Below are 24,953 nucleotides of genomic sequence, written 5' to 3'. Positions count from 1 at the left end.
GGCAAATGGTTGACAGAGAATGGAGAACCATCCCTCAGGACACCATCCGCACTCTTATTGACTCTGTACCTCGACGTGTTTCTGCGTGCATCGCCGCTCGCGGTGGTCCTACATCCTACTGAGTCGATGCCGTGCGCATTGTGTAACCTGCATATCGGTTTGAAATAAACATCAATTATTCGTCCGTGCCGTCTCTGTTTTTTCCCCAACTTTCATCCCTTTCGAACCACTCCTTCTTGGTGTTGCATTTGCTCTGTCAGTCAGTGTACAATGCTGACCGTCACCTACGCGTAGCGACGATTCTAATACAGTATTTTTGTTAGGTTTGCTGACACTTCACTTTCCAGTAGTTAGGATGAGATCACAAAGAGGCCAAATTACCCCCCCCCCCAACCCCATGGTGCTACAGCCCTGTTGGGCCTTGGCCTACCGAGCGACTGCTGCTCAGCTCAGCGTAGGGCTGCAGATTACGAGGTGACGCATGGTCAGTGCGACGAATCCGTTATTCTTTGTTCTCTATACGTGGATCGTCATCTCGCCGTCAGTTAGCTCCTCAGTTGTAATCACGTAGACCGAATGGACCTCGAACCAACCTTCAGATCCAGGTAAAATTCCCTGTCCTGGCCGGGAATCGAACCCGCGCCCTCCGGATAAGGAGCAGGCACGCTACCGCTAGCGTGGCCGGCGGGTCAAATAAAGCACGGGAAATTACAGTACGTCTTAGATAAGATAATGTAAAACACGCGTACAAACAAGTAATCACACTATAAGAGATTGGTAATAAAAGTAGCATAAGGGTATAAATTATCATGGCTACCACCATTGACGAAATAAAGGGTTGCAGACAATTTGAAATAGTACCTTACCAAGTAGGACGAATTTTGCTTCTGATTCCTATGCTTTCTGGCAAGGAAGCGGAAATTAGTTGGATGTTTCTTAGCTTCTAGTTAGTTTTATCAAGTGGACGCAGACTTCGCCATATTGTTACGAATAAAACACTATCTATTTTATCGCTCTAATTTATTCCTAGGATGACCCAACACACACACACACACACACACACACACACACACAACGCTATTCAACCATGAATTACCACATTCCTCTAATTACTTCCTATTTCGACTCCAGAGAGAGTCCTCCACACTCACGTTCAAACACAGGAAGATGGTTTTCCGTGGTTTCCCATTTTCACACCAGGCAAATGCTGGGGCTGTACCTTAATTAAGGCCACGGTCGCTTCCTTCCAACTTCTAGGCCTTTCCTATTCCATCGTCGCCATAAGACCTATCTGTGTCGGTGCGACGTAAAGCCACTAGCAAACACAGGAAACCACTCAACACTGGTCACATAAGAGCAGCAACTCGAGTGCCAACCAGGAGGACAATACCCCTCACAACAACAATATTAACACTGCACCAACTATTCACATCAACTGTTCATTCGACTGACTCCACGCGGTCTACCTACAGTACACACACCCACACATATTACTCCAAGGCAGTACACACAGTATTCCGCTACGTACGCGACGATGCTGTTAACTTCTGCGGGACAGAAGAGGACAACCAGCACTACTGTCGTCAAGCTCCAGTCACTCAGTCCTCGTCGGTACACAGTACTCCAATGCAGTTCACACATCGTACTCCGCTCACATACTCTTACGGTGGTGGGATACTGATGACAGCCAACACTGACTGACTGACTGACTGATTGACTGAGTGTTCGCGGCTAGCATCCATTTTTATAGCCCGATGATGGGGTACTAGAATATTTGAGGCTCGGTTAGAAACAGAACATTCCTGTTTCGTGTTCCAGAAGATGCACGGGGAAAACAGACGAAGGGAAGTGGCTGTCATTAAACCGTCAGGCTGGGAGCTCCCAGTTGACTCAGTAGTTCCTTCCAGGAGATACGCTTTCTTTTTAGGTTCCAAAGAGAGGAACATTTCTCCATTGCTGGACTTTTAAAAAACAACTCAGTGTATTTATTCAGTAAGAAGAATGGCTTAATATGTACTACTGTATTTCTTCCATACATAGTTTCTATGATAAGAAATACGGAGTTGCAGTCTAGAGGAGTGCGTCAGGCCTCAGCAGCTGGCGCAATTCCCGTTCTCGCCGCTAGAAGTGGGCTTCATTCATTCCATTCCTGACCCGGTCGAATGATTGGAAACAGGCTGTGTATTTTCATTCATTCAATCACGGAGTTGTAATCCATGAGGAAAAATGAGGAAGGGCTGAAATCAGTCTTTCTTGTGGAAGATATCTCAACTGTGAATTCACGAAGGTCACTGACAACTGCGGCTCAAAGGGCTACGAGACATTCTTCAGTGAGATCTTGTTTCCAGATTCCTTATCTAGGGAGATAGTTTTTCTTCCTATAATGTTGTTTGCCTAGTGTTCATCCAGAATATCCACCATTTACAATTTCCTTCATGTCGACTTAAACTGTAAAATAATCTTAGAACACATTTAATTTTTTACGCGACGGCGTTTCCGTTTCTAACATTGTAGTCCGTCTAATTTTAAAGAGATTCCAGTTTTGCTCCCTGCTGAGCTGAGTAGGTCGGACGGAGAGTAGAAGGCTGGTCTTCTGAACCCTACTTGGCAGGTTCTATCCTGGCTCAGTTTTGATATTACAAGGTACTCAAAGACGTAAGCCTCGTATAGGTAGATTTATTGGCACGTAAAAGAACTCCTGCTGGACAAACTTCCGGCACCTCGGCGTATCCGAAAACTGTAAAAATTGTTAGTGGGACGTAAAAATCAATAGCAACAACACGTTTTACTCCTGGCAACGATTATGGTAGTAAAGGTTACGATAGTGCGACGTAGTAGTGAGAACCGCCGCCGTCTCAGTCTTAATAGGACGATGAGAACGGAATGAGTTAACATATACGTCGTCTAGAGAGCATTAACTTCCCGTATTTTCATACAACAAAGGCAACTTCATACATTTCTATCTTCAATAAACAGTTGTTTGAATCATCAGTCCATAGACTGGTATGATGTAGCCACTCTATCTTGTGCTAACCTTTCCGTTTCTACGTAACTGCTGCATCCTACATTTGCTCTAATCTGCGTGTCATATTCATACCTTGGTCTACCGCTACCGTTCTTACCGCCTATACTTCCCTCAAAAACCAACTGCACAAATCCTGGGTTTCCTAAGATGTGTCCTATCGTTCTGTCTTTTCTTCTGGTCAAATTTAGCCAAATCGATCTCTTCTCACCAATTCGATTCAGTATCTCTTCATTCATGATTCGATCTATCCATCTCACCTTCAACATTCTTCTGTAACACCACATTTCAAAAGCTTCTATCCTCTTTTTTTCTGAGCTAGTTTTCGTCCATGTTTCACTTACATGCAATGCCACGCTCCATACGAAAATCTTCAAAACCATCTTTCTAATTCCTACATCAGTGCTCGAAGTGAGCAAATTTCTTTTCGTAAGAAAGGTCTTCTTTGCTTGTGCTAGTCTGTATTTTATGTCCTTCTTACTTCTGCCATCGTTAGTTATTTTACTACCCAAGTAACAATATTCATCTACTTCCTTTAAGACTTCATTTCCTAATCTAATAGTTCCTGCATCACCTGACTTCGACTGCACTCCATTACTTTTGTTTTGGACTTACTTTCATCTTGCACTCCTTACTCAAGACTCTATCCATACCATTAAACAAATCTCAGGGTTTTGATTTCCTCTCCTTGGATTATGACTCCTTTCCAAATTCCTCTTTCATTTCCTTTACTGCCTGTTCTGTGTAAACATTGAAAAGGAGGGGAGACAAACTGCAGCCTTGCCTCACTCCTTTCTGGATTGCTGCTGCTTGTTCAAAGCCCTCGATTCTTATCACTGCAGACTGATTTTTATACAGATTGTAGATAATTCTTCGTTCTCGGTACCTGATCCCGATCACCTTCAGAATATCAAATAGCTTGGTCCAGTCAAGGTTATCAAATGCCTTTTCAAGATCTACGAACGCCATGTATGTAGGCTTGTTCTTCTTAATTCGATCCTCCAAGATCAGACGTCAAGTCAGGATTGCTTCACGTGTTCCTACATTTCTTCTGAAGCCAAATTGATCTTCTCCCAACTCAGTTTCAACTTGTCCTTCCATTCTTCTGTAAATAATACATGTTAACAGTTTGCAAGCGTGAGATACTAAACTAATGGTGCGGTAGTTTTCACACTTGGGTCGGCTTTCTTGGGAATAGGTATAACATTTTGCTGAAAATTGGATGGCACTTCTCAGTCTCTACATTACTTTTTCCCATGGATGATGCTTATTAATAATATATGTATAATAATAACCAAAGATAAGCTGTAATGCATACGTGGCTGTGTGGAGCTTTATCAATAAGGAATCTGGCTAACAGTTCCTGAATTGCTCATATTTTGTATTGGATTTAATTCTGGTAAGGCATTTTTTAAATACCCATATAGTTAGCTTTCTTCTCGAAATGTCAAAGCTTGTGGCCTACGAGTGCTAGCAAGTCTTTTCCTCATGTGTTGTAGCGTATATCTGAGTTTCGCTGCGTTGAAAATGTAAATTTAAGACTTATGGAATTATTCTGTAAATGTATATGTTCTTAGACAGGATCATAATCTGTAAATGTTTGAATAGCTGTTTGTATAATTCGTTATATTTCAATTTGTTAGGTAGCTAATGACTATTTTTCTGTAAAATGGTTTTACGAAGACTGCTTAGAATTCATATTGACTAAGTGACTCCGATGATATAGATGTTAATTCCCATAGGGAATCTGAAATATTTGTCCCGAATGAGTAAATTTATAATACCAATATACATGGTCCCTTATTGGACATTATAAATTTTCCAGCTAACCCATTCCTGGTTGCCAGCGTTTCGCCCTCGTGTGCTAGGTTGGGCTCGTCAGTTGGTACCTAGCACACCTACCAAGACGCATGGCTAGTACATACCGTGGAGGTATTGACTCCGTTCAGATAGTTAAGACATTACCAGGATATCCTATAAATTTACATTCTTTATCATGTAGACAATATTTATTTACGTTCAAATTTAATTTATATAGAATTTAAATAAACTTTTCGTGTCTGTTAGGTAGATACTGTAATTTCTTTTTCTTTCATCACGCGCAAAATTTGGATGTGGCCTTCGCTAAGTGATCAGAATAATGACTACATGTTGGAGAAAGTGTCCACTTTGTAAAGTTCCTAGACATTTTATGAAATTAATTATTTCATTTAAATATGCTCTGAAGAAATTTGCTGGCGATTTCCAGCACGTCTACCATATTCACCTCGCCTTTAGCGTGAAGTGATCTTGGAGGAGGTTGACAGTCGTAAATGGATAAGAAACTATGGGAATATGAATGTGACAGAATGGATTGTATTTCTTTGGAAGGATGAGAAATTGAGATTTTTCAATAATAAGACATGGACAAAGAAAATATTTTTTATCCTAAGCGGTGCAGCTGTCTGCTTAGTAAGGTATGTATGACTCACTTGATAATATACAAGGTGAGGTGAGGTCCTGTTTAAAATAGTTTTTGAGTGACAAGTGAACGGGCCCCAGATCATCATGTGTCTATTGTTACACACCTGGGGTTGTACGAAGCAAGTTCAAAAATTGTATTTATTGTACTTTCATGCTTGCCGCCAAGTTGCTTTGTAACGCTCCACGATTGGCTGCACGTATGTGCGGTTTAGCTTGCTTATTGGCTGGGGAGAGGGGCGAGGGTCTTCCTGAATATTCAGCTGGTTATCGGGCGGGACGTGTTGTTTCGCGGTGTTTGTGTTCAGCGTGGCTCAGAGCGAGTTCGGACTCAGTCGAGAACGGACGGCAGTAGTTCTGGCGCGCTCTCCTGGTTGACGTGTGTGAATGAGTTGATGTTTACCAGCTGTGTGTGTGCGCGCGTGTTTGTGTTCAAGATAGAGTATGTTGTGGGAAACAATCGCAGCTGAATGCTGTGAAGTGTGTCAGAACTGTTCTAGGTAAAATATACTCTAGTTAGGCTCATACATTGTTTAATCCCGGCTTTTATTAATGGAACTTTTTGCCATTAGTGTTTTCTGATCATGTGCGCGATTATCCGGCGATATTTATTGTTTGAAAAGCAAAATATGGTTATGACTTTTGTACTTAACGATGCATGGTGTGATAAGAACGACTTCCATCCAGAGTCTTCCCTTTTAAATGACGAATTATTTTCCATTTTTCGCAAACGTATCCTATCCGTTGAGAAAATGGATTATATCGGTATATATTAACCTATGAGTATCTTATTGTTCAGTCGTTTTTGACGCAAGTATATTAGTCTACTCCGTATGGCATTCTAAGTTCCAAACGAAGCTACCCTTAACTCTTTCGTTTGTATCTCGGGAGTACTGATGACGATCCTGCCCCGTACCTGCGATAGCGTCCTTGAAAGTATATGTAAAGGATTCTCTTAGTTATTCGCATTCTTTTATGTCCAATAATACTGCGCATATTAATGTTTCGTAGCACACCTTAATTAGCTTTTTACTGTTCGAACCGAGTTGTTCATTTCACATTTCAATTAATATTTTGGACAATTTCAGTCTAAAGTTTCGTACTGGCGTGTGTTTGCATGCAATTAGTAATGCTATTGGAGGGCAGAGAGTAATACTATGTGTAAAACTTCATTGCTTGGTTCGTGGATTAAGGTAGAGGTATTGACAGTAGCTTCAGGGCTGGGGTTCGAACCACGGATCTCCAAACATTGTCTTTATTTGAGCATCGTACTTCAAGCGCTCGGCTTCGGAGATGAAGTGGAATTTCTGTGACAATAATTCCGTGCTGGATACGAGACTACCTAGTATAAAGGGTAGCCACCACTTATATCTATCTTCGCTGAAAATACTGATGTAACCAAACGAGATTGGAATATGGTATCGTTGACGTATGTGGTTATCAATTTTCAGTGAAGTCTCGAATTGCAATTGCATAGTAGCCAGTGAGTGACTATGTACATACTAATCGAATGTAGAACTAATAAGATTGCTTTGCTCGTATATTAGTGGACATACGTATTCAATTCCTGTGGTGACCCACCCGCATTTCCCCCCCTTTTTTTCGTAGCCCTACCACGTTTCTTGCACGTCTCGTGCGAATGAAGGATGGTTGGGTAGGGGTGATGCTTTCCCTGAGACTGTGGTTACATTCGGTGCTGCAATTTCACGATACGAGGATCCTCGTTGTTTACTGAACACTGAAATTCATTATAGCCATATATCAGGGTGTGTGTTTAGAAAATATTTGAGCGGTCAGTCGCTAAACCCCCACCATCTCCACCACTTGCCTCTTCTCGACTGCTGCTGCGGTCGCGAGTACAATGTATTGCCCCGGAACATAAATACAGCAGTACGATTTTAGGATTTACCAGTCATGAAATGAACATAACGAACTGCCATAGTCCATTAAGTGTAAAAGCAAACTGATGTTCGTTTAGATTACCTGATTTGGAGCACAGTAATTCTCTCTCTATTTTTTATATCTAGAATTTATAAAATCGGGTATCTTTTGCATCTTCAGCAGTCGATATATTCCTTTCGCATTAAATTATATGTACTATGATGAACTTTTGATCCTTTAAAGCAGCTCCTTGTTCTCCAAGCAATGTTCATAAAATGGAATACAACCAAGGTGATTGCTGGATTTTTCGCTGACTCTGCTGACTATTTCATGTTGATGTCTTTCATGCTTTCCGAGTATTCTTCCCCTATTTACATAGTGAACAGGTATAGCATAAAGGCTAATTAATTTTTATAAATTCAGAATAAATTGGTATTTCACCACCAATGAAATTGCTAACCCCCGTTTTATAAAACAATGCTTTACGGAATTCTTCATAGTCAATAGATATACAGCAATAAAAGGCTTCTGTATCTTTTGAAATTAAGAAGGCCGGGCTGAGTAGCTCAGACGGTACAACGCTGGTATTCTGAGCCCAACTTGGCAGGTTCGATCCTGGCAGATTCCGGTGGTATTTGAAGGTGCTCAAACTCGTCCGCCTTATGTTGGTAGATTTATTAGCACGTAAAAGAACTCTGCGGGACAAAATTCGCCGTCTTCGATAACCATAAAATTGTCATAAATTAAAAATAAATTGACATTTCACCACCACTGAAATAGCCAACTCACGTTTTGTGAAACTACGGAATTCATCACACCACACGCCTTCGTTGTCAGGATTATTTTATTTGGAGATTTGTCGAACAGATATGGCTCTTCAATAAGAACAATTTTTGCCGAGATTAATTTTACAGACCTTAATATTAATCCACTGTGAAAATGTATGGAGCCGAGTCTGTGGAACAGAGCAAAATTCATATTTGGAAAAAAGAATATAGATAACTTTTTTGAAAATAGTTTCACCCTCGACAGTCAAGGGTTTTTTTTTTTTTTTTTTTGTTATCGGATGAATCAGGTTTAGCAGTTAAGGCAAAAAATATTCTTCCACAAAAATTACGCATACTCTTAACCTGAGGTATTCCTGTTCCTGTCCTGCATGTAGCTGTGGTATAGTTAACTTCTGCCCATGTATAGTAGGCTACTTGTTTGAAGGTACAGTTGCTCCATGGTGTGTATACATCCAAAATATATTTCCACAGGTTGCTCTCACAAATGTACCTGATACTGAGACAAGTAATCATGTACAGCTTCTTCTCTTTTTTTTTTTTTGCAACCCTAATGTAACTGCTAGCATTGTTTTTGCAATCAAGCTGATTGTGCATTGTGATCCTTGCTTTGTCTAGAAGTATTTTTGTGGTGTGTATTTTAAAAATGGAATTATTCAGCCTTGCCAGAATCTTTCCCATGTAGTGTGGAAGTTTCCAAACTTGGATGGAAAAATTGACATTACCAGTTGTGTTTTATGACAATATTGAGAAATATGCTATGAAAACCAGTGTGGAGAAGAGCAAAACAGTGGTGATGACAAGAGAAGAAAGAGAAGGAAAAGGAATTGTTAGTCTCAGGGGACAAACCCATGAGGTTGTTGAATACTTCAAATATTTGTGAAGTGAAATAATGCAAGATGCAAGGTTGGATAAAGAAATCATCAGAAGGGTACAAGTGGGAAATACATTATACCAGAACGTAAGGAACCTTGTGTGGAACAGAGAAGTTCCTATGAAATGTAAAGAAATAACGTACAAGGTGTACTATACCCCTAATTTAATGTATGCATCAGAGATTTGGACTTCAACAGCAAGAAATGAGAGTAAAATTCAGGCCAGTGAGATGAAGTTCCTGAGGAGTATGCTAGGGAAGACAGGGAAAGACAGTATAAGAAATGTTGAGGCCAGAAAATAGATAGGGTTAGAAAAACTGATAAGATGGAGATGGACATGTTTTACAATTTGTTTTACATCACACCGACACAGATAGATCTTATGGTGACGATGGGATGGGAAAGGCCTAGGAGTGGGAAGGAAGCAGCCATGGCCTTAATTAAGGCACAGCCCCAGCATTTTCCTTGTGTGAAAGTGGGAAACCACGGAAAACCATCTTCAGGGCTGGCGACAGTGGGGTTCAAACCCACTATCTCCCGGATGCAAGCTCACAGCTGTGCGCCCCTAACCGCATGGCCAACTCGCCCGGTGGACATGTTATCAGGATGGAGGAGGGAAGGATACCAAATCAAGTGTGGGCAGCTAAGATAGAAGGAAAGAGGGCAAGAGGGAGGCCCAGAGCAAAGATGGCTGGACTCTGTCAAGAACAGTATAAGAAAAAGAAGACTGGACTGGAATACAATTACTGAGAAAGGAGTGGTGGAAGGAGAGGCAACGGTGGAGAAGTGGCATCAACACCCCAACTGGTGTGAGCTGGACAAGGGGGAAATAAAAATGATGGTGACTTTGTATGTCTCTGCTATAAGCTCTTCAAAATATGTGATACATAACTTATATTGAATCACTCAATTGTAATAATGAAACCTGAATATATGAGAAAATATGTTATTGTAAAAAATTGCATTGTTTATTATTATAATAATTACACATATAATTGCATCAATTTTAACCACTCTTTAACCTTTTGTCAGTATGAGAAGTGATTTTTTGAATTATCTAATCCCTTATTCTTTTCATGTGTGTGTGTGTCATCACTCTAAACATTTTATTGTACTGAGATGTTCTTTCATCTTTGGTTGCAGATTGTTGAAAACAGCTATTAAACTTCCCAGTTCAGGTTGTGGTCAGAGCTTCAGTCGTGCACGAGGTTTCACTCGCCGTGTCAGCTTGAATGCAGCCAGCTTAGAGCGGAACAGGACTGTGATCAACAATAAAGAAAACCGTGGAAGTGCAACAGCAGTACAAGATGATATACCAGTTATTTCTTCCTTCCTTAGTCCCAGCAAGCAGATAAGCCCTTCTAAAGTGAGTGAATTTCATTGATTGAAACTTGATCACATGTTTATCTTACTAAATGAGAATCACTAATCATTTATTATATTGCCATTCAAAAGGATATAATTTGGATTAGTATTGAAGCTTTAGAAGAATGTCTTTCCTTGTTCAGTGGTGGGGTCAGGTCAACAAAATTGTTGAATGTAGAGATCTCCTTTGAAACTGATAACCATAAATGTAAGCTATATTAAAATATATAAATAAAATCATCATTTTTAGCCGTTTATGGGATGCGAGTGTAATAACTTAGGCTACCTCAATATTTACAGCTTATTTTATGAATCGACTGTAATAATAATAATAATAATAATAATAATATGTTTTATTTATCCTGGCAAAGTTAGGGATGTACTCCCTTTCTTACACTTAACCAGTCTTAACCTAGAACACTTAACAATAACTACTGGTGACAATAATATGATAATATTAACAATAATAACAGTAATAGTATTAACAAAAGTAATCACACTTACAAAAATCATATCATCTATATAATACAAATCGTACGTAGAGTAAATTAAAAATATATGATTAATGAGTACTATAAATACTACTTAAGATAAAGTTTAGAAAATACATAGGTTTCTACAGTACACCGAAATATCGCCTTCAATTGAGAGGGGAATAGAAGGATTAGTAAGAAGAAGAAAGTGATGAAGAAAAAAAAAAGGAAGATCTGTGAAAGGAAGAGGGGAAATAATGATGGAGAGGCGGTAGGAGGTGTTTTCAGGTCATAACTTGATGATTCATGCATGTTTACCTAGTATTTCGACGCAGGCATGTTTAAAAGCTGAGCTGCTGGACATGCTTCTGACGTCCACTGGTGGCTCTTGTTTTTAGGGGAAGAGCTATTACCGGTGGTTCCAATTTCTCAAACTAGGATAGTATAGGGAATGAAAATAAAGCGTCATGAAAGATGGGGAAAACTCCAGATTTCCAAGCTATCAGAAACATATCAGTAGAGGGAACAAACAACAGTTGAATAATTGAGATTAAGATAGCTTTCGATATGGTCAACCATTCATGTTTTTTTTTATTTTTTTAAGTGCGTTATCCTAGCAAAGAGTGCCAAAAACCTGCATATATCTATCATCAAAGTAAAGCAAGAGTAACATGCTTAAGGTTTCTTTTTTTTTTTTTGCAAGTTACTTTACGTCGCATTGACACAGATAGGTCTTATGGCGAAGATCGGACAGGAAAGGGCTAAGGGTGGGAAGGAAGCAGCCGTGGCCTTAATTAAGGTACAGCCCCAGCATTGCCTGGTGTGAAAATGAGAAACCACAGAAAACCATCTTCAGGGCTGCCAACAGTGGGGTTTGAACCCACTATCTCCCGAATACTGGATACTCACCGTACTTAAGCGACTGCAGCTATCGAGCTTGGTAGCTTAAGTCAGCTGGACGGACCTTCAAAATTGGAGAGGAGTGTGCCGAGGTGATCCCATATCACCTAAGCTATTCAGTGTAACTAGAATAACTCGACCCCCTGTGGGTGGGGGACGCAGAAGAAAAATACACCCACGGTATTCCCTGCCTGTCTAAGGGGCGACCGAGGGATGATTGCATTATAACCATGAAACTACTTGTGATTAGTACCATCCCGCGGGGAACACCATGGCGGCTTTACTTGCGAGTAGTACCGCTATGTTAGGTACACAATAAGTTTTTGATTAGTAGCAACAGAAGGTGAGTCTGTATGGGTTTTCCAGTACCTGTGATTACTACCATTGTGAAAAACACCACCGGTCTGGGCATTGCCTGTGATTAGTACCACTATATCAGTGACACCGCGGGTCAGCGTTGCCTGTGATACCACTACATGAGGAACACCACAGGAATATCGGCGCCCATGATTAGTACACCTAGGTGAGGAACACCATGGGTTAGCGTTACTGTGAGTGACGCCATTATGTGGGAAACAGCATAGATCTGCGTTACCTGTTTGAAGTACAATACTTGTGAGTAGTACGATGTGTGGAACAGCGTGAGTCTATGCTACTTTTGATTAGTATCGCAACATGACAAATACCATGGTTCTACTTTACTGGCGATAAGTAGCATTATGAGGGGCCGTTGACCTGGATTTTGGACCCCCTTAGACATCAAGCATGCTCGATTCAGGATTGTGCTTTATAAGCAGTCCCTTGGTCAGGAATACTATTTTTTATGATGGTTTCTTGGTCGGATCCACTGATTGTTTTAGATTCATATCCATTCATTCTTCATCATTGCGTTTTTTTATTCTGGTCAGTGGATGATTTTGAACTTCTGAATTGTCATTATATTTCATTTCATTTCTTACCATTTGGGGCAAGTGACCTAGATGTTAGGCCCCTTAAACAACAAGCATCATCATCAAGAATAACTCGCAGGTAGGCCATTCTGGAAAGCTGCGCTGCCATTGGCTGATGCATGTGATGTCACCGAGAATACAGTGCTACCACCATATTCAATGGCTTCAATGTTATAAGGCACAGTTAGCCAAGGATTTTTGAGTTAATCTTGTTAATTATAATTCTCCACTTAGTCATGAAATACAGAACTAAATAGATCTTTAGAGGCCACAGCATTTATCATGTAAAACTCGTTAAAAAATGCACAAACTAAATTTCTTCTCTGTAATGGTAGAAATGCTCACAATGTAATTGTGAAGTTGAGAATAACTTTTATGAAGAAAATACTTAAACTAATATGCATAATAATGAGACAAATAGCTCACCACTTGTTCACTTTACAACAAAGGTTAATATTCATAATCACAGTTTGAAAATGAAGAAAGATGAATGTTACAACATGTAGGTCGCAGAAAATACAGTGTAATTAAGAATTCAAGTAATTGCAGATTTGTAGAAGGCTCTCGTCTATCTTCTGCAACATAGGTAGAAGAGGGAATGTGTTGTGCACTTCTTGTTAGTATCAACTGTAGAATTCTGGAGAAGAAATTGTCTAAATAATCTGACTCGGCTTTGATGTTTAAATGTATATAGCTCTGATAAATTTCATAGCCCTAAGAGTTAATTGATGAAGGTGATAAAACCCTTCTAAAATGGAAGGAGATGCTGCTTTTTCTGAATGCTAACTCTTGACTAAGAAGTTTTTATTTGTACCCACTCCGAAAAGGAGTCGGTCTTGTCGTCATTAGGATAGCTGGAGTTCAATATAATATACGCATCTTTCACAATCTCTATAAGTTGTCCTTCCTCATCTTTATTTAAAATATATCTGAGAGCTTGAGCTGTGCAACATAAAAACAACCTAATTTATTAATTTCTATGTAGCCTACAAGTAAAAAATCATGCTCGTCTGTGCTGTTTAAGAAACATGCAAATATAAATACAAGATAAACCTGTTCACAATAATTGTAGAACATTTTTGTTGTCCAGAATACCAGTACAGCATATGCCGTCAATTTCCTTTTTATTGACAAGCCTAGAAGTTCATTTTTCAAATCCCCTTCATAGTCATGTGGGGAGGTGTGATGAGTATTTTCAGTTGTATAGGATGCATTTTCACACTGTACCAGCACAGTTCTTTCTGCTTTTTCTCATATTCGGTACTCGTTGCATTAAATGATAACATGTATTCAAATTTTCACTCTCATTATACTAGTTTACTTAATACACACATAAAATGAACACTTAAACAGCTGATCGGAGAACACTCGATAACGTTGCCACTTGAAACATGCATATGAAGTGTATTTTCAGTAAGAGAGTGGGATCGCTAATGAATGAAGCCAATACCATTTCCTTAACTGCTTTAAAATCTTAATTTTTTTGATGAGTTGAATTTGTTATACATGTATTATTTTCACTATTTTATAGTAAAGTCAACAATTTAACATAATATCTTTTGTATTATTTATTGGTTTTATATGGGGTGGCGCACATGAAACCAGTCGGTCACATGCAAATACAAAGGTCACTTGTGAAATGATCTTGTCTTTTACAGTAGGTGCTGAAAATAACCTCCTTGTGCTTCAATGCTCTGTTTTGTCAACCTTAACACTTTGTGCAGTTCTGCGACATCAATTCTCAACATCTCAGTATGTATACTGTCCTTCAAGTATTCTAATGTCCTTGTATTACACTGATGAGCAATTGAATTAGAGATACCTGGCTAGTAGCATGTAGCACTCCCTTTCATCCTGATGACGGCCAGTATGCGGCATGCTATGGACTCGATAAGTCACTGGAAGGGGGCCATACTGACCCATGGCCGCAGCACAGCTTTCCGTGATTTCCCTCAGATTGGTCACAGCAGGATTCAGGGTTCGCACATCCTGCTGTGACCAATCTCAGGGAAATCACAGCATCCCAGATGCGATCAAAAGGATTGACGTCGGTTTACTTTGTGGACCTGGCAAGCATCCTCATATCCATGAAGTGTTCATCGAACCAATTGACCACAATTCAGGAATGATGGACCAGTGCATTGTCTTGATATAGGTGCAGGTTTCTTGTAGAGTGCTAGAGTTGAACAAATGGATGGATATGATTTGATGGCAGGTTAATCTATCATTCATTGGTGAGGGATTTTAGGTATGAAGGTTCCACAGTCTGTTAACCCCTTCCCAGCGGCAACCACTTATAAGCGTTAAGGTAATTAATTGTTCACAAGTTTCGTGAACCTCTTATAAGTGTCATCCAAGTTTGTGTGTTTATTACAGATTGCGTCAACTACTTATAAGCGTCAGAAATTTATACAGTAGATTCTTCTGACATCTATTGGCCTTATTTTGCAACAAAGTACTACATTATATTCCCATGGAATATCGTATTCCATATACTGGCCATGCACACGTCTTCTGTGTGGTCAGCAGTCAAAGCTTCCGCACTATAACCCCCGACTGTAAACAAACAAAGCAATTTAGCAGTAGGGCCTATAATAATTCTGTATGGCTATTTCTAGCCAAGTGCAGCCCTTGTACGGCAGACCCTTCGATGAGGGTGGGCGGCATCTGCCATGTGTAGGTAACTGCGTGTTATTGTGGTGGAGGATAGTGTTCTGTGTGGTGTGAGAGTTGCAGGGATGTTGGGGACAGCACAAACACCCAGCTGCCAGGCCAGTGGAATTAACCATGAATGTTAAAATCCCTGAGCCGGCCGGAATCAAACCCGGGACCCTCTGAACCGAAGGCCAGTACGCTGACCATTCAGCCAACGAGTCGGACAATTTAGCAGTGATATTGAGCGAATGCTCTTGCTTTGCAGTGAAAGTGAAGATGAAAGTAACAATTATTCTTCTGAATCGAGTGATGAATTCCACGATGACAGACATGAATGTGAAGAAATTGAAGACGTTCAGACTGACTGGGTTACATTTGGAAGGCCGCGCAACAGATTCGATTTTACCGGCAATAGTGCGATGCATGCTAACTTTCGGGATAATCCCGAACCTTTGACAATATTTGAACACTTTGTTAGTAATGAAAAATTATCTGAAGTAAAAAAATATATATATACACAACACGTGGAAAATTAATGCTCAGTTAATGGGTTAATTTATTTAGTTGTTCTTCCAGGTTGAACCGGGTTGTTATTTTATGTACCTTACATACATTTTGCCGATGTTTGTCACCTTGACAAAGAATACTGTAATGTATTTGAAACGTCTGCAAATTGTATATAAGGTACATAAAATAACAACATGGTTTAACCTGGAAGAAGAATTAAATAACCGATGAATGATGCAGATGCACTAGAGGTCCCATTTCATCCCATATGAGCAGTCCGCCTAATTATGAGAATACCAGCACCGTCAAGCTGAACTGTTCCCTGCTGGCAAGAGGGATTCATTACCTCATGTGTTTGCGCCTCCATTGGTCTCTACCTACTGTTACCTTGACTCATCTCTCCGGGTGACTTTTTCCCATGCTTCGAGAGTTCCCTTGCCCATGTCAGTGTTTGTGCCTTGTGACGTGAGCAGGGGCACCCAAGTGGGATGGCTGCTTCTACAGCCCATTGTGAGAAGATGGTTCTGGATGATATGGTCGCCCACACTTTGTTGTTGTTCAGCATTAAATTCACAAGTGTTCTGCTGCACTGTGGACTGTCGATCTGCTCTGCAACTGGGCAATGAACCCTGTATTTACCATGCTGTACACCACAGCAGTTGATGCTGGCAGTGGCGGTATTGTCCAAATCCACCCACTCACGGTACACTTTTCATCTGTGGCCCGTGGAAAGCCCAGTGCCTGTACGACTTCAAAGATGGAGCGGTCCATATGTTGGAACCGACAATTTAGCCAGGATCAGATTTTCTGCAATCTTGTGTCTTACCTATGGTGTGTTCAACTGTTACACACAGCGGCGGTACGAGGACTGATGATATTGTAGTCACATACCATACCATAGTACATTTGCCAGACTGACCACTGTTCCATTTCTGAAAATTTGCAGCTATATCTAATTCAGTTGCTCATCAGTGTACTTGCGCACACTTTTCCCTTTAGACTGTCCCACAGATACAAGTGGATAGGTCTGGCACTTGCAGCAGCCACAATCCTTCGCTGTCGGTCCTTTCAAATGTGAATCTGTAATGAATTCATAAGATTGACTCTTGTAAAGTGTGACAGGTTGCCCCATCCTGTTGAAAGACAGCGTACAAGTGTGTATGGGGCATCAAGTATGCATAAAATTCTTCAAAGATTCCCTTATACATCAGTGTTTACTGTTGTTTCAAAAAATATAGGACCCACAATCCAACTTGCAGACACAGCACACCACACTCTGATATTTTTTTATCTTGAAGAGATTCCTTATGAATCATATAGGGATTGTTTGCTGATTAGTATTTGGTGCTTTTGGAATTTGTATGACTTGTCAGATGGACTAGGCTTCATCGTTCATGAAATACAGCAAGTGATCCAATAGTACGCTATGAAGTAGTCGTGTGCTGTATTTCACATGTTTTGCCCTGCCTCTTAGTTTTTGGACACATGTAATTTCGTAGGGCTTCAACCTTATATTGTGTAAAACACGACAAAACAATTTGTGTCATCTTTTAAGGCTTTGAATCATTCGTACTTGAATATCTGCAATCACAGTAGGTGTACGAATGGACGAGGTTAGATTCATTTTTGTGTTTTTAACTGACCGTATAGTATGCCACCAAATCCTCTGTACTGCTCTCTGCTGGTATGGAAATGAAAAGAAACTTGTTTGCAAAAATGTTTCTTGTCTCCTTAAATGAACCATTAGTCACGTTTGCCTACACTATTGCAATTCTTTAGAGAATACATCTTGCTAAGTACTTCACACGTCTGAATCAAGTCTTCACGGCTTTCAATAACGAGGCAGCATTAGTCTCTACATGGGCCGGTTTTTTCATGTGCCACTCTGTACAATTCTCAGGATATTTGTGAGTCTATATTGATTACCTTATTAAAGAATATATTATGATAGTGTATAGGCTTTTGGGCTTATGCCGTGTCAAGAAAATAAGATGAAAGTATTAACGTTTCGCAGAAAACTGGGCTCTGCATCCTCAGAAGAAATCTCGACTGTCCACGAGAAAGGCTTCTTAAACAATGACACTTTGAATTTCGGAACGTTATAATAGAAGTGGAAACGGTACGTTCATTCGCCACCAGATGGCAGCCAGGACGTGGCACAACGCTAGCGTTCGAAACGGAAGCTGACTGAACCATCACAATCAGATTAAGCAGTTCACATATCGTGTTTGCGTAACATATGGCAGGTGTAAGACATAGACATAAGCCTGGAATGCTGGTGACGAGGAACGTACGAACACCGAGACGAAATAACAATAGTGAAGGGACAGGGAAGGGAACTGCCTACGTAAATTCTTAATGGTTGGCAACAATGTATTACTTAATTGATAGCCATTAAGAATTTACATAGGTAGTTCCCTTCCCTGTCCCTTCACTATTGTTATTTCGTCACGGTGTTTTCGAAATTCGTACGTTCCTCGTCGCTAGAGGTTTCATTCCAGGCTTATGTCTATGTCTTACACCTGCCATATGTTACGCAAACACGATATGTGAACTGCTTAATCTGATTGTGATGGTTCAGTCAGCTTCCGTTTCGAACGCTAGCGTTGTGCCACGTCCTGGCTGCCATCTGGTGGCGAATGAACGTACCGTTTCCACTTCTATTATAACGTTCCGAAATTCAAAGTGTCATTGTTTAAGAAGCCTTTCTCGTGGACAGTCAAGATTTCTTCTGAGGACGCAGAGCACAGTTTTGTGCGAAACGTTAAGAATTTCACCTTATTTTCTTGACACGGCATAAGCCCAAAAGCCTCTACACTATCATGTCTATAAGTATGGGCTGTGAAAGCATTAATGGCAATATGTTATGATATTAGATTTATCTGACCAATTTTATCATAATATTGATATAAAGCCTACTGTTATAAATATTTAGACTTCAGAGAAATTATTAAGTACCTTAAAAGTCTTTTCTTCTTTCCCAGTCAGTAAGTTATTTCTGACCTTTGGGATAAACTGGTTTAATTTCAGTTTATCTCTTTCATTAGTTAGCATAGTTTGAGTGCTGAAGCATTGTTGTGTCAAATTTATGTTTCAATGACTAGCATTCTTAACCTCCTCAGTCCTGAGGGTAGGTTTGAATTTAATTTTTTTGTTTTTTATACTTATTCTGGTGCTAAATAATGATCATAACACTAGGAAAATGATAAAAAATATCTTTGACCAAATCTTCATTTGAAACTTTAGTGTATCCTACAGGAGACATTAGGTCTTAGTCACTTAAAATCTGGTGTTCTTACATAATTATATTTTTATTATCATTGACATTCAGTGAGCCTTGTTTACAAGAAAATTGAGGGAGAAGATAATCTAATAAACACTTTTCTTAAAATTTGAAGTACTGTCTGTACTTTTATGTCTGTACTTGATGTATTGAAGTCCATTTTCTTAGCACTTGACACCTGTCATTACACACACTCTTGGTGACTAAATTAATGCTGCTTACATTTACAATTCGTGAAACAACTTGAAGCACTGTCTTTCTTCTTGCATACAGGGATGGACTCCACAAGTTGAACATTTTATTCTTGCAGAATTGGCTTTACAACCTGCCATTCTGCATCTATTTTTGGATGATGGTGTACGGATCTCTGGAAGATGCAAGACGTTCTTCGTCCTCAGGTGACGAGAAGGTAGTGGTGTCCTTGCGTTGTACCTCATTTTCTTGGGAGAAGGTTCACTGGGCTTGTATTCTGAGGTATCCTGTTCATCAACTGATTTACAAATTAAATAATCTGCCAATTCCATTCGAAAACCCAAGTAGTCGAGTACATCCTTCTTTGGAGTTTTCAAGGCAAGTTGGTGTCTTTTATATTCTATCCAACTAGCTGCTATCACAAAATCAATAAAATGCATCATCATTCTGATGGTCCATTTTCTAGTTCTTGCAAAAATTCTGTAATAACTAATTATCCTGTCCAAGAGGTCGACTCCTCCCATGAAAGCATTATAATTTTTTACAGCAAGAGGACGATTTACTGGAATATATTCTTTATCCTTCTTCGATCACCGACGGCAAACATCTTGCGGATCCTTTCCTTCATGCCGCTTCAATGTATTTCAGAAGAGGTCTCACTTTCCAAAATTTATCTTCAGTACGTTCATTGTCAGAAACCAGTAAATCATCCCTTAATTTTAAATTTCTCCTAATCAAGAAGTATCTATCCCTCGACATGTTATCTGCTATTTCAGGAACTTTAGTTTTCCGGGCCCAGTACATGCGGATCCTGAGATACTTCAGATAGGACATAACTATTGTAATTCCTAAGAAAGTTGTTGTTTCTGTTTCTGTTAGACCTAAGTTCCTGCCGGTGTCTCTTAGATATCTCTGGTTTGTGTGTTGTGTTAGTGTTTTTATGAGATCGTCTGGAATGTATTTATGGAAGTAGTCCTGTGGCTGTAATTCTATGCCAATAACAGCATTTTCTTCAAAACGAGGAGCTGGTGGTAAAGGATTGAATGCACCTGATGCCACATTCTTCCAGTAAGTTCTTCTAGATGTATTAGTATCCATAGCTGGAGAAACAGAGTCTGCAGGAGGAGATGTTTCTTGTGGAAATGTTAGTTTCCTTTGTGAGGTCCTGAGGGATGAAGAAGGACAAGAATTTGATGACTCAGGACATATCCGAAATGCATCCTTAGATAGTGAACTGTGTGTGGTAGTCGGAGTTATGGAAATGATAGATGTTTCACAAGAATCTAGATCATCTTCACTTTCGTCAGTAGAGGGTGATAAAGCGTCATCCTGAGGAATATAAGCTGGATCTATTACATCCTCGTCATCGGAAAATAGATTACAGTCAGAGACATCTCCATTCAGGTTTTCCATCACAAACTCACTGAAGTGTGGGTCGTCTGCAAAGTAAAGTCAGACTTTGTCAATTGTTGACAGCTGTTTGTTTGCAATTTCTATAATACTATTAATAACATAATAAAGCAATGTTAATATAACAATTATAAAATAATAAGGGGATTAAGTATAGTTAATAGGCAAACTATCGCATAATTTGTTGCTCAGATTCAGAATGTAAAGAAAGGAGTAATATATCAAACATAACAGTACTAATAATATTGGAATTATTGTTGCCTCTGTAACTTCAGTCATGCCCATTATTACTATTATTACTGTTGATGGAATTATTGTTGCCTATAATGACGTATTCTTCAATGTATGTTATTGTTGAGGACCAAATGATAGACACACAACTTACATTCATGAAAGTCAAACCGTACTAGCTTATGGCCTAATGTCTCCTACGGGATACACTAGACAAAAGTGAATGTTTCTAGCCTAGAGGATAAGACTAACCCCAAAGTAATATGGTGTTTATAACTATCAGTATCTTAAGTTAAATATTTGGTGGAAATCAGATCTTATGAACAGAAATTGCCAACAAAATAATTACATACCAGCACGAACTTCTGCTCCATCCTTCCTCCTAGAAACCGCCATTTTCAAACAGTTGGCATCACTTCGTCAGTACCTCCAGGATGTCCAACTCACTCTCAGAATATAGCGCCAACTGTTGTTAATATCACGCAGTGGTACCAAACTATTATAATAATTATTTGATTGTCTACCACTAATTTCAAAAGTACATTGTTAGTGTCTCCTACAGGAGACATCAGGACTGAGGAGGTTAAAGCTGTTGATGGTGGTGGTGTGCTCAGATATTTGTACCTCAGTTCACAGCCACTCGCCAGATCTCAAGTCCACTGCGACAGCGACAGCCTCTTGAAGATCATGATCCCAATTCTCAGGACAGCGGCTATGGGACAGGTCTTCTGGAGAAGGATGAAGCAAATTCAGGGTTTAGGTAAAACATATTTTGCTAAATTAAGTTTATTCCTAACTCAGTGATATTGGAACTTTTTTCTTGGACTTGTATTGTTTTGTGCATTGTCATGTTACTGATGTACCAGTTATTTTTGAGATGCGTTCAGTAAATTCATTCCTTCCTCTATCATCCATATTATTTTGAAAACATGTAGAGAAATTTCTGTGTTGTATATGCAGACTGTCTTATTTTGTTAAAGAATGACTTATAGGTGAACTGAACAAATCCATCACTGAACATTCTGCTAGTGTCAGGTATTCTGTGGTATCAACATATTCCTCATAAGGAAAGTCTTTTTTAGGCCTCCTTAAGATGACAAACATTGATCCGTCTAACTCGTTTATAATTTTATTTTTATACCTCAGTTTGGGTTAGGATTTTTTAAGAACCAAAACATTTCTAAGAACTCTATTGTCACTTGAACATTCATAAGGTGTGATTGCGGTATGGCGTCTGGACAAATTCCTTACTCTTCTCTTCTGTCATTTACTTTTGGATGCTGCAGGCAAGCTCACATGCCTGCAGCTGTGAGCTTGCACTCACGAGATAGTGGGTTTGAACCTCATTGCCAGCAGCCTGAAGATGGTTTTCCGTGGTTTCTCATTTTCACACCAGGTAATTGCTGGGTCTGTACCTTAATTAAGGCCATGGTTGCTTCCGTGGTAAACTGCATGGCCAACTTGTAGTTAAAGAAAATTACTAACCAAACATACCTTAGTCAGCATTGCAGTACACCACCATAGTCATCCTCAAAATATCAAAAATGAAGGAATGGCAGTTGTCAGCTAATACAGTCTTATACTTCTCTCTACTTTCACTGATACAGTGGTAGCAGTGATGGCGATTATGGGGGGTGGCACATTTTGGAGAAATAAACTTTTATTCCATTTTAGCCGCTTGAAACTAGAAATGATTTTAGAAAAATGCAATTTATACCAACCGTGTTTCCTTATCACATAATTCTTCTGTTCTCGATTTTGGTCATCGTATGACCACGTAAAATATCCCAATGCATTCATTTCCATTTGTTTCCTGCTTCCTTTCATGCTTTCTAATAGTTCTTCATTAGTTCACCGTGTTTTTCCTCCTCTCTTCCATGCAGATGTTATTCCATTCCTTCTTTTTTTTCTCCAGGAAACCCTTGAAATTTTGTATCAGTCTCCTAAAAGTTGTTCTGTCCTGTATTATATCTGCTGCTATTCCCATCCCTGCCGTATCCTTTTTTTATACTTTGCATCCACTGATTGCTGTTCTTACTCTTGTAAACTTAGTCAAAAATTAGTTCTGTGAGTCTGGCATTATCCATCCTTATTATGTGATGAAAGAACTTAACTCTCCTCTTCCTGATTGTATCAGATATTCTTTCAGTTTCTTTATTTTTGTAGAGGTGTTCGTTCCTGTGTCTGAACTCTCCATTTTCAGTCTTTAATGGGCCTGAGATTTTTCTTAGGATTTTTCTGTCCTTTTTCTCTAGCTCCCTTCTGTTTCTCCTATTTTCATGGAGAACATACACTCTGTAGACACATTCTGGTTTAATTACAGTCTTGAAGTGCCTGATTTTAGTTTTGATGGAGAGACTCTTCTTAGTTATCCTTGGTCATTTTGTAAGCTTGTTCCAATTTTCTTGCTTTTGATTTATTTCCTTCCTTGTCTAGACCATTAAATTAAATTACTTCCCCGAAGTACTTAAATTTTTCTCGGCATAAAGTTAGTCTTCTCAAAAGTTTTTTTTTTTTTTTTACAAGTTGCTTTGCGTCGCACCAATACAGATAGGACTTGTGGCGGCAATGGGATAGGGAAGGGCTAGGGAGTGGGAAGGAAGTGGCTGTGGCCTGGTGGAAGTGCCTGGTGTGAAAATGGAAATGGAACCATATTCACGGCTGCCGACAATGGGGTTCAAACTCACTATCTTCTGAATGCAAGCTCACAGTTGCGCACCCCTAACTGCACGGCCAACTCGATCGGTCAAAAGATATCTGTAGGCCAACTTTCTCTGCAATTTCTTTCCTGGATAAGTGCTATTTGTATATTTTCAGAAAGGATTCCAATATCGTCAGCGAAGGCCAAACAGTTTATACGTACCCCTTTAAATTTCGACCCTTATGGTGAATTCCTCTTTCTTTGAACTTTTCTTCCCATACTCCCAATACCTTTTCCAAGACACAGTTAAAAAGGGGACACGTCTCCATTTTTAATTTGAGGTTGATTGAATGTAAGCCTGTCTTCAGGCTTACTGCAGTTCAGAAGTTTTTTAAAATATCTTGCCAAAAGTTGTCTTGATTTTGAGTCCAATGTTTCGGTTTGCATCCATAAAACAGAGACTGGTCGCTTGATACTTTATTTCCTCTTTAAATATTTTGTGAAAGTTTCTCATATTGATTTTAGTGAAGTCTTCCTCAATTTGGGTAAATCAGCTATTTTCGTACTTTTTTTTTTGACAACCCTTATAATTTTGGAAAATGGCTTCATCATTGTTGATTTGGAATTCTGCTTTTGATTATCTGAAATTTTTGAAAATTCTTAATAGATTGATACGAATGCCATCTTTTCCATGCTTACAGTCTATCAGTGATAGCTTCTTCACATTCTTTGTTCTGCCATCTGTGCTTCTTGTTTCTTAGAAGACACAGTTCTTGAGCAGCGTTCTGCGTTTTGGTTTTTAGGTCATCCCAGTTCTCTGTACGGTTATTCCCTAGGCTTTCTTTAAATTTTAGGCTCACCTCCTTATTGTTTCTTATTTTTTTCAACATCACATCTAAGTCCTCTAGTTGTTCTTTCTTGACTCTATTTTGTAGAATGAATTTCTTTTGATATGTCATGAGGTAATGGTCACTATCAGTGTTGGCTCCATTCTTCACTTTTACTTTCTGAATTTCTTTCTTGTTCCTAGAAGAAATGGCTACGTGGTCAATTTGGAATTGTCCTAGGTTTGGATTAGGGGACTGCCGGGTTTTCTGTTTTCTGCTTAGTTTTTTAAAATAGGTAGTCATTAATTTCAAGTTGCACAATTCAGGTAGTCGCATTCCATTCTTGGTCATTCTCTTGTTGGCTGGGAAGTCTCCAACATTCTTCCTACATATTTTTTCTTTTCCAGTTTGAGTGCTAAAGGCACCAAGTAACACCTTGACATCATTTGAGATTTTATGAATTTTGTTTTCCAAGAGTTCCCAATTTTCTTCTACT

The 24,953-nt window shown here is 39.4% G+C and overlaps 1 protein-coding gene across 2 annotated transcripts in view; it reads left to right on the top strand.

Annotated features, from left to right (window-relative positions):
• LOC136857134 (M-phase inducer phosphatase) overlaps positions 1-24,953 on the top strand; it is a 441,034-nt gene that overhangs the window by 357,873 nt on the left and 58,208 nt on the right. Inside the window, exons 1-3 of one of the 2 annotated variants that reach the window (XM_067135543.2) lie at positions 5,820-5,982; positions 10,167-10,389; positions 21,619-21,749. In XM_067135543.2, coding sequence (XP_066991644.2) covers positions 5,927-5,982; positions 10,167-10,389; positions 21,619-21,749 — 410 coding nt within the window. In that variant the 5' untranslated portion in view covers positions 5,820-5,926. Of the gene's footprint in view, positions 1-5,819; positions 5,983-10,166; positions 10,390-21,618; positions 21,750-24,953 lie in introns of those variants that run through there. The other variant, XM_067135542.2, reaches the window with a different exon arrangement.

This window comes from Anabrus simplex, chromosome 1, assembly GCF_040414725.1.
Source record: "Anabrus simplex isolate iqAnaSimp1 chromosome 1, ASM4041472v1, whole genome shotgun sequence".
Taxonomy (NCBI): Eukaryota; Metazoa; Arthropoda; class Insecta; order Orthoptera; family Tettigoniidae; genus Anabrus; species Anabrus simplex.
Note: the sequence above shows the minus strand (reverse complement) of the source record. Positions and strands in the feature narration are given on the sequence as shown.